The sequence below is a fragment of the Perissodus microlepis genome, chromosome 1 (assembly GCF_051167445.1).
Source record: "Perissodus microlepis isolate ML-2025 ecotype Zambia chromosome 1, ASM5116744v1, whole genome shotgun sequence".
Lineage (NCBI taxonomy): Eukaryota > Metazoa > Chordata > Actinopteri > Cichliformes > Cichlidae > Perissodus > Perissodus microlepis.
In genome coordinates, this window is record NC_140461.1 from 20,159,402 (window position 1) to 20,170,200 (window position 10,799).

General features: G+C 40.4%; 1 protein-coding gene across 1 annotated transcript; it reads left to right on the forward strand.

The window, feature by feature from the left end:
• Window positions 1-2,404: 2,404 nt before the first annotated feature.
• eif4g2a (eukaryotic translation initiation factor 4, gamma 2a) lies at window positions 2,405-10,212 on the forward strand. Its single transcript, XM_084925357.1, has 21 exons — window positions 2,405-2,410; window positions 3,147-3,250; window positions 3,359-3,415; window positions 4,796-4,921; window positions 5,072-5,174; window positions 5,256-5,387; window positions 5,469-5,535; window positions 5,651-5,802; window positions 5,909-6,019; window positions 6,126-6,308; window positions 6,431-6,572; window positions 6,656-6,873; window positions 6,953-7,060; window positions 7,163-7,255; window positions 7,346-7,441; window positions 7,551-7,766; window positions 7,869-8,127; window positions 8,284-8,488; window positions 8,616-8,824; window positions 8,907-9,028; window positions 9,136-10,212. Exons 1-21 carry the CDS (start codon window positions 2,405-2,407, stop codon window positions 9,199-9,201), a joined length of 2,775 nt encoding a protein of 924 aa, XP_084781483.1. The 3' UTR covers window positions 9,202-10,212.
• Window positions 10,213-10,799: the final 587 nt, after the last annotated feature.

Sequence of the window (10,799 nt, forward strand, 5' to 3'; positions counted from 1 at the left end):
AGACCTTCGCGTCCATTAGCTAACAAAGTTGTCAAGAAATACTGAGCAGACAAAGTGAGAGATCTTTGTTAATACACTGCCAGAAAAAAAAGAGTTTGTATGTAAAAATGCTGTTCTGAAGAGATGAACAGAGAGAGAAGAGGATGTTATTTTGTGCCAGTATGCTTCAGGGGAAGTCTAGTGACTGCTGAAACAATATGATTCTTCTTTTAGAATAGCCACGTTAAATTTAGGGATACATTTGATGATTTTAACTTTGGCATGCTCAGCAAACTGAAAATCACTGGAATTCACTGGAAATCCTCTCAAAAGTATTCATATCTGTGGCAACTTCATACAAATACGTTATATCCAGTACCTGTGGAGATATTGGGCTACTTGCAGCTGCTCTCTTGCCACAGCAGGTAGCTTTGTTATGTTTGATTTGGCAGAGTTTTAAGCTGGATGTCCTTTGTGACACAAACACAAGAATTCTGGCTGGAATTGAACCAGTAATCTTTCACTTGCCAAGTAAATATGTCAACCACAACATCACTGCAGTCACAAACTGTTGAAATATTACTTGTTAGAAATCCCACAACAGAACACCACGAGGAGCATGGGTCAAACCACTAAATATAAATGTTTTAATCGTAACAGAATTAAACATCTCTGGCTAGTTGCACTTGGGTATCAATATGGCTGATTGGAAAGTATCAGAACACGCATTAATGAATGTCTTTGCTCTGTCTTTTTCCCCTCACCCCCGACCAGTCGCAGCAGATGACTGCCCCTCCCTGAGCCTGGTTCTGCCAGAGGTTTCTTGCTGTTAAAAGGGAGTTTTTCCTTCCCACTGTCACCAAAGCACTTGCTCATAGGGGGTCATCTGATTGTTGGGGTTTTCTCTCTTTTCTCTGTATTATTGAGTCTTTATCTTACAACATAAAATGCCTTGAGGCAACTGTTGTTTTGATTTGGTGCTATATATAAAATTGAATTAATCTTTTTCCTGCAACATTTTGAGTAAAAAGACTGAAAACCCAGCAACTTCTGAATCAATTCCCTGTGGCTGACTGTGTGTTTGGAAAAGAGAGCCCTAGATTTAAGTTTCACTAATGGAGTTAGTGTAGTTCCATGAGTAAAGTTACAATACATCTAGCCTTCATTGACATCTCTTTCCTTATACATGCCAATCTCCACCTATTCAGAATAACAAAAAAATATATAGAGTGGATACAAGCAAAACATCATCTTATAAATATGGCTGGGAAATGTGAGATGTTCAATGAAAACATATGTAATTAAGCAGTCAAAAGAGTGAAGTGGAAAATCTAACATGTCAAATGTATGAACCAGTACAATATAAAAAAGGTTAGTTTTGATAATATAATATTAATATTTGTATCCACTTTAAACCACTGAATGAATTAAAATATAAAATCAAAAGGCAAAATAGAAATACAAATCAATGTCATATTAAGGTCAGTTAACTCAATTTTATTACAGTCTGAAATGTCACCACATTATTTCATAATTTTAAACGAAGATTGAAAAGATTGGAAAAGGGCAGATGAAATTATATGTAAATAAAAACCTAGCAGATAAACCAGAGCCAAATGTATTTGATAGCAAAGGTTTATTTACTTACTGTACCTCATGATGGTTACTTAATGAGACAAAAAGTTCGACCGCTTGCGTAATTCTTTTAGTTTGTGCTCGGTTTGAAGCTTTTCTACTCTGTGACAGAAAGTAGTCCCTAACACGAGAAAAAGTGAGTGATGTGGCCTGACGTGATTCTTAAATACTGGTCAGATTTTGTCCTTGTATGTCTCCCCACGTTGAAAAGAGAAACAAACCTGCCTAGCGGGTGGGGTGAAACTGAATTGCGAAACGCAACATGTGACCGTCGGCAGGGCGTGGGTGATGACGTCAGAGCCATCCCATTCAAATAGCAGAGTTCATATGACGTACCTATACAGCCGTCGCTCTTTCCTTCGTCGTAGCAAGTAGCTAACAGAGCCAAGCCGTCGTGTTCTTGAGGGCGACATTGCATAACCCGTATAGGTTAAAAACGAATTTTGAGCTCTCGTTTCTTTCTTGACTTTATTTTTTTTATCTCTTGGTTGACAAGAAAACAATTAAGCTGACGTTCCTTTTGTAAAGGTAAGATCTTGCGGTTGTTTTTTTTGTTTGGCCTGGCTAAGGTTAGCCGGTCTACTAGAAAGTTCGCTTTAGTTGGTGATGGTGGATAAGAATTTGGGGCAGCGGCAAAATATCAAGTTAGATATGTCTTCTTTGGCGTTGATTCGCCTGGTTAACATCGAATAAGTTGTGAGGCATGGGGTTTATGGCCAGACTAAAGGCTTTGAGTTGTTTACAGCCTGTTAGCTCATAGCTTACCGGCGGCCTACAGAACAAAACCAAAATGTCGGTGCGTGGACATCCGGTTTCTAAACAAAGGCCCCATCAATCCCACTGTTAGGATTTTCCATCTTGACTAGGGTGAAGAATTTTCTAATTATTAAAAAATGTATAAGTTCGTGACAGTTTGGTTGACATATTAAACATGAATTTTGGTTAAACAAAAGACTTTTTACCAGCGTGCTGGGGGTTTTTGGTAGCGGTGGAATCTCAAATATTCGTGGGAAATGCTAGAAAACGGATAACTAAACGTGTACTTAGAAATATTTATATTTTTTTTTTATCCGCTGTCGGTGGAGTTAAAATGATAGATTTGTCCTTTCACACAGCGTTTCCTGTGACGATGCCAATTGTTATTAGGATTAAGTTTATTCTAGCTGATTTATACATGTCTATGCAATATTCTAGTTTCAAAAGGTAATTTGAATAAATATAGATAATGGAAAACCGGGCGTCGACTTCTCAGTAGCTTGTTGTGCTAGGAAATGTTCCAATTACGCAACGCAACGCTAGCATGCGCTGCTTCCACATTACTGGTAAGGGGACACGTGTTAGCGTTGATGTACCTTCGCAAGTTCCCTGAAACTTACTAAACGGAAACCAAAAGCGAAAGAGTACGTTGGGTATTATTGTCTTGTGTTTGCAATGTGTCTTCATAACGGTCAGATGTGCTACTGTGGCCTTGTTTGTGTATGACACACGTTAGGTCTTGGCTAATATGCTGCTGTGTCTTGACTTCCAGGTAGCTCTTTGCCCCCCTCACTCCCAGGACTCAATTCTTTTCAGATATTCTTTGTCAAGCCGCCAAAGTGGAGAGTGTCGTTGCACCAGGAGGTCCTTCTCGTTTCAGGTATTCAACATTACTCCACCATGTCTGGCTCAATTTACACCCAAGCACCTCTCACATAGTTCCCAAAATGTTAAGTTAAAAAACATTTTTCCTCTTTTTGTATCACAGTGTAGGGGGAGGAGGTGGGGGTGCACCTCAGCACTATCCCAAAACTGTCGGCAACAGGTGATTGTTGTTGTTTTTTTTAACTTTATTATATATGTAACACATTAGTCATCACATCATCCACATACAGATGTTTACAAGAATCACAATTAGTGTTTCACCTGTTATACTCAAAACTGAAGTTTCATAAATGGACGTGTCAGTCATCAGTCTGACATCTTACCCTTGACAAATACTCCCCAATTGTTATATTGTCTTTTTTCAAAAGTGACCCGAAACTAATATTTTAAAAAAAGGGGGGGGGAAGAACACACAGAGTTGACAACTTCTAAACAAATGCTAAATTGGAATGTGCACTGATAGTGAAAATGAATTGAGAACACAAATTATCAAACTGCCAACTGCTGTAACCTACTAGTGATCAACTTCAAAAACGCATAAACCTGAGTAAAGTATGACTGTCTGGTTAGACTTCATGCTTTAGGTCTTTTCATGTGTAACGACATGAGTAAAATGTATTATATGTAGCAGAATCGAGCCCTTGTAATCTAACTACAAAACTGGGTGTTCCAGGATGGTTGTTCAGCGGTGGTTTATCAGTACTATGCTGAACTTTGCAGTCTTTTGTCTGCACTTTGTAGCTGTGTACTATCACATGGTGAAATTGTCAAAAATATGAGATAACTGGATGTGTGGGCGCTTCTTTTGCTTTTTTTGTAGATAAGACAATCTGAATAAACATGATTTGTTTGCAGTTACTTAAGCAAGAAACAATCATAGCAGGTGGTGGTGGTGGTGGTGACTGTGGCTCAGTTGAACCCAGCCTGATTCAGTGTGTTGTTTGCCTCCTGAAGTGTGGGGGGTGGGGAGCAGAACTGGCAGGGAGAAGACCAGTTGAGGCTGGTTTAAACTACTTGTAGAAATGGATCATTGTTTACAAGAAACTCCAGTAGCTTCCCTCTAATGTTACTAAAACAGTTGAACAGAATGTAACTTTCACTGCCGTATTCATGTTGAAACAAATTGCAGTTGGTTTAGTGAAGCTGAAAAGAAAATGGCTAAAAATGTAAGGATATGACTCAGTACCCTGGTAGGACAGTAGCTTCCTTTTGTTTAGGTTAAAGAATCTAAATAAAGTCTTAATCTTGGAATTTCAAAGCCTTCTGTCACAGCAGTTTTACAAGTTGGTTCAGTGTTGCCAGTGTGAACGTTATGACACTGGCAACACTGAACCAGCAGCATGTGAATTGAAGCGGTCTGACTTGTACCATAACTTGTTCTATAATAAGTCACGCAAACTTCAAGTAGGAGCACAATATTTGTCATTCCTGGCTAAAAGTGAGACTCTTAACTATGTTGTCTGTGTAACCAAATCCGGGCTAAATATCAGCAAGACAAGACCATTTCCCTGATAACCTTTGCTGTCTTTGTTGATTATAGCGAGTTCCTGGGGAAAACCCCAGGTTCTAGCGTTCAGAGATGGGTACCTTCTCGAAGCACTAGACGAGATGCCAGCTCCTCCAACGAGAAAGGGCAAAATGATGCAATCTTCAGAAAAGTGAGAGGGTATGTTTCCCTTTAAACGGATTTGTACTTATTTTACATAAACTGTAATTTGTATTGTTTAAATGTCATTTTAATATGGATGTTGAAGGCTGCTGTTTGTGCTGTATTATCATTTAAGATTTTTAATACAAACGTTTCTTTCGCCTTCAGCATACTTAATAAGCTGACTCCTGAGAAGTTTGACAAACTATGCCTGGAGCTCCTCAATGTGGGTGTAGATTCAAAAGTTGTCTTAAAAGGAATCATCTTGTTGGTGAGTATTTTCCTAACTGCTGTTCTCCTATTCATAGAATATTTAAAAATGGGATCTTAATGCGTTCTTGTGTTTCTCAAGATTGTTGACAAAGCCCTCGAAGAGCCCAAGTATAGCCAGTTGTACGCTCAACTATGTCTACGCTTGGCAGAGGATGCACCAAACTTTGAAGCCCCAACAACAGAAAGTCAGGCAACACAAAAGCAGAATAGTGTAAGTTTTAAGCATTCAAATGTACCCTGTACTCCTGTTGAGTATCTTCTGTCTGGATTTTGAATGACTTCTGTCTTGCAGACCTTCCGGAGGCTTCTGATTTCTAAGCTTCAAGATGAGTTTGAGAATCGTGCCAGGAATGTTGACCGTGAGTAACTTGCATTTGTAACTGTGGACTGTTACAAAATGGGAATTTGGTCAAGGGTTTTTTTGAGAGCTGTTATTTAAACTTTTTCTTTTTTTTCTTCTTCAATCCACTGTAGACTTCGACAAACATGACAGCCCACTCACCTCTGAGGAGGAGGAACAGCGTGCAATTGCAAAGATCAAGATGCTGGGCAACATCAAATTCATCGGTGAACTGGGCAAACTCAACCTCATCCATGAATCTATTCTCCACAAGTGCATTAAAACAGTAAGTTCTAATAAAGCGCAAGTACATGGGATGGTTTTATCAAAAATCCAGTTTTCATTCCGTGGTGTAAGAAATTAACAGTTGTTTAATTATTTTGTTCTTTAAGCTGTTGGAGAAGAAGAAGAGAGTCCCACTTAAGGATATGGGTGAAGATTTGGAATGCCTCTGTCAGATAATGAAAACAGTTGGTCCTAAACTTGATCATGAAAAGGCAAAGGTGAGTGTGTGGAAATTAAACTGAAAAAGATGAGTCTTGTCTTGAAGTCCTTGGTGGTTCAATAACTTTTTCTCTTTTTATTATTTTTACTTTTTCTCGCTTACAGTCTTTGATGGACCAGTACTTTGCTCGCATGCACTCCTTAACCAACAGCAAGGATCTGCCTGCACGGATTCGCTTCCTGCTGCAGAACACGGTGGAGCTGCGACACAACAGCTGGGTGCCTCGGAAAGCTTATGTTGACAATGGACCAAAGACTATTACCCAAGTTCGTCAGGATGCAGTAAAGGTTAGTTTACCATATCCTTTCAGTTTATCACAGGCTGATGAGGATTGATCTGATTTGCTGGATGACTAACGTAGCCCAGAATCTGTGTTTCCTTGGATCCTGACTTTTTCTGTGCTTTGTAGGATTTGGGCGTTTTCATTCCACCTTCAACTGATTCAATAAGGAATGACTTCTTCATGGACAGTTCCTCCTTCCTTCCAGGAAAGATCAAGTATGATAGGGAGACTCTTGGTGGGCTGGCCGACATGTTTGGACAAATGCCTGGTATGTAGAGTCATGCTGCTTTCTTTGAAGTGTAACTCATGCAGAGATTTCAGTCTCTAAAGGCTCTGTCTTATGTTGTGTAGGAAGTGGCATCGGCACAGGCCCAGGGGTAATTCAGGACCACTATTCCCCAACCATGGGTCGCCACCGCGGCAGTGCTCCAGGGGTAATTCAGGACCACTACTCACCAACCATGGGTCGTCACCGTAGCAGCCCACTCTTTAATGGCCACAGTGGAAACAGCAATGGTTCACACCAGCCATATGAAAATGAAAGCAAGCCGTTCATAAAACCGAACCAGGTACATTATAGTTCAGCTCTGTTTGTTTTAATCTGAGATGGTCATTGCAATACTCATTCTGTTTTTAAACTTTTCAAAGGGGAGAAATTCACCAGTTTTCAACCATAAACAGAATCACTCAGTCCAGATGCAGTCAAAGGATATGGCTCCAAGGTTCAGCAAGAAGGGGAAAGTCAATGCAGATGAGGTACAGCTGCTTACATTGATGGTTTGTTAGTGTCATTGTTGCACAGGATTATGTGATAATAAATTGTGGTTAATCTGATGCATTAATACTCCGTCATTCCAGATCAGTCTGAGGCCAGCACAGTCCTTCATTATGAATAAAAACCAAGTGCCAAAGCTGCCGCCACAGACAATGATGCCTTCTCCAGTTGGACAGGTAACAGACAATAGACTTAAAACATGTGAGCAGAGCTGATGGGGCAGTTTCAGGAAATGCATGCTAAGTTTTCTTTTTGTGGCCCTACAGCTTGGCCTTAAAGCCAATCCTCCTCCAATTCAGGAAAAACCTGCAAAGTCTAACAAAAAGGCTCCTCCCACAAAGGAAGAGTTGTGCAAAATGACGGTAAGTTTATACAGAGGTTTACCCATGACTTCCTAAGTAATGTGCTATATATGGGGCCTTCAGAGCCTGATATTTTTTATTTATTTTCCCCCCCCCCTCATCTTTAAAGGAGACACTACTCACAGACTACCTAAACAACAAAAATGTTAACGATGCAGTGAGTGCTGTGAAAGAGATGAAGGCCCCCAAACACTTCTTGTCAGAGATGCTGAACAAGATCATAGTCTGCTCACTCGATCGTTCAGATGAAGATAAGGAACATGCAAGCACTCTGATTCACACCCTCTGCACAGAGGGCCTCGTCGCTGGTGACAACATATTGCAGGCAAGTTTCATTAAAAAAATTTATTTTTTTATTTTTTTTTTAATTGACAGTGTAATCAAATACACCATATTAACCTTGTGCCTGCCACACATTTTCAAACAGGCCTTCCTGGGTGTTCTGGACCAGTGTCCCAAGATTGAGGAAGAAATCCCACTGGTGAAGTCATACCTGGCTCAGTTTGCAGCACGAGCGATCATTGCTGATCTGGTCAGCATTGCAGACTTGGCCCATCAGCTGGAGAATGGCACACATTTCCCACTCTTCCTGCTCTGTCTGCAGCAGCTGGTGAAACTGAAAGACCGTGAGTGGCTGACTGACCTGTTCCAGCAGAGCAAGGTCAACATGCAGAAGATGCTGCCAGGTAGGTGGAAGGAAACACTTGCCACACTGGTTTTAAATTCAGTGTCATTTGGTTTTCTTTTCTCTTTAGGAGGAATAATTGGTGTAAGGTGTGTGGGGGGGTTTGTTTTGTTTTTCTCTTCTTCCCGATTACTGACTAATAATTATGCTCCCATAGAAATTGACCAGAACAAGGACCGGATGCTGGAGATTCTGGAGGGTAAAAGCCTCAGCTTTTTGTTCCCACTGATGAAGCTGGAAAAGGAGCTGCTCAAGCAGATCAAAGTGGATCCTTCTCCGCAGTCAATCTACAAGTGGATCAAAGACAACATCTCTCCAAAACTTCACACCGACAGAGGCTTTGTCAACATCCTCATGACCAGGTACAGCAGTGGACAGTATTTATAGTGACTCAGTCTGCATTGATGAAGCAAGCACATGCCATCAGCCACTGGTTTTTGTGGTTTTCGGTCAAGTGCTTTAACGTGTGTTGGTCTTCTGGTCCTCCAGTTTCTTGCAGTACATTGCTTACGAGATCAACCCTGACGATGATGAAGAGCAGCATGCAGCACCCAGTAAGGACCAGCTGGAGGAAGAGAAGCAGCTCCTGCTCTCTTTCAAGCCGGTGTTGCAAAAGTTTCTTCACGATCACATGGAGCTGCAAGTCAGTGCACTATATGCCCTGCAGGTGCACTGCAATGCCAAGAGGTTCCCTAAAGGTGTGTGCATGCATGTGCAGTTACAATAAAACATAACCTTAAATAAAGCTGGTTGCTAACTTATTTTCCTTTTTCCAATTAGGCATGCTGCTGCGCTACTTTGTGAACTTTTATGACATGGAAATAATTGAAGAGGAAGCCTTCCTTTCATGGAAAGAAGATCTCACCCAAGAGTATCCAGGGAAAGGAAAAGCATTATTTCAGGTAATGTGCAGCCATTGAATTATGGCTTTGTGTGGACTGCCTCCATTGACACCATTGTGCCTATTTGTAAACGAAACACTTCAGTGGATATTGTTGTTCTGGTGCAGGTGAATCAGTGGCTGACCTGGCTGGAGACTGCAGAGGAGGAGGAGTCGGAGGATGAAGAGTACTGAGGAATAGGCCAAAGCCATGTGTTATCAGATGCAGACTTGTTTTGGGTTTTTTTTTTGGTTTTTTTTTCCCTCCTTATTTTTCCATCTTTTTTGTTTTGTTTTTTTCCTCCTGTCTTTCACGCTCTTCTTGTAACCACTGTTACAGTTCATTTCACAATGAGATTGTTCTGCCAGCATCACAAATCTTATTTATGCTCTAAGTTTCTATACTGTTCTCCTTGATGTCCTACAGCAGATGTTTTATACACTTCAATCAACTTGGGTTTAAGAGTAGACAGTATTTAGCAGGAAAATGCACCAGCACCCAGACCTTGACCCATTTTTGTCACCTTTTTACATCTGGTAGGAGTCACCAAGTGCTGTCGCAATTATTTAAAAACTGTTTACAAAAGAGGGAGCTCACACTGCAAAGAGGCTTTCTCCTTTTTTAATCTACATTTGCTAATCAGTTTTTAAATGCACTTTGCTTAAACATCATGAGTCGTTGCAATAGTAAAAATTTAACTTCCCTTGATTTGTTAAACGTGATCATGACGTTGTCTGCCATGATTATAATGAGACTAGTGCTTAGAAATCGACCATTTCTTAATCTGGGTGAGGCCTGTTTTACTTGCACGGTGTGATTTCAGTTACCGCCTTGTAGTTTAATGAATCGAGAGGGGTTTTTTTTATGTACGAAACAAGTTGTGCTGTCAGGAATGAATCTGTGTGGCCTTTTGTTTTCTTTTTTAATTTATAAGGATATACCTCTGTTTCTCGGACTATACTTGAATGTCTCGGGTTTTGACATTGAGACAGCCAAAGCTTGGTTTCCTTTGCTACGGTTGTTTGTCACTTGTGGAAATTTTGTCCATCTGCCATATTTGTCAAGTTCTTAAACGGTCTTTTTATCTTCATGAAATTACCAAGAATGTACTGTTTGTGTACTCTTCTTCTGGAGTGTTGTAACATTGTGTGCTAGAAGTCGAGTGTACAACTACAGATCAACCTTGAATAAAGTTTAACAGTTGATGGCTTTGTCCTGCTGTGTCCTTTTTCCACCTCCCCCACCCAAAGTCATAAGACTTGAAAGATGGTATGTCCTCCTAAAAAGCTATGACTTCTCAGGTTTAGTCCACAAAGCACGCGGATCACAAGAACATAGTTATGGACCTATGACACTATGAAGTGATACACTATTGTAGTGTATATTACACTACATAAAATTGCAATATAAAGTTGAAATTGAGGTGCCCCTCTTATGCTGCCGTTTTTCTCTGTAGAAGATGTGTAGGGTGTTAAGGTGTACATCTACTGCAGTGTGTATACTTGTACTAATAGATGGAGGAATTGTACAGAGAGCCACAGCAGGTAATGGTTCCCTGTGTTATTCAGTGGTGCATTTGGGTAATCTGTCTTACTGAACATGTGCCTTTGACTGACCAGCACATCGTGGGAGGCAGTGTCCTTGATTTAGAAACACACCTTCAGTTTATTAAAATTATAGCATAGATTGAACAAGGTGCTGAAAACATTCTTCAGATTCTGATCCATGTTGACACGATAGCATCACACAGATGTTGCATATGTGACATGAATTTCCTACCACATCTCAAATG

Excerpts from the sequence above, each read along its gene's own strand:
- eif4g2a (XM_084925357.1), top strand. Across the intron at positions 5,388-5,468 it reads CAACACAAAAGCAGAATAGT|ACCTTCCGGAGGCTTCTGAT; the intron begins GTAAGTTTTAAG and ends TCTGTCTTGCAG. Across the intron at positions 8,825-8,906 it reads TGCCAAGAGGTTCCCTAAAG|GCATGCTGCTGCGCTACTTT; the intron begins GTGTGTGCATGC and ends TTTTCCAATTAG.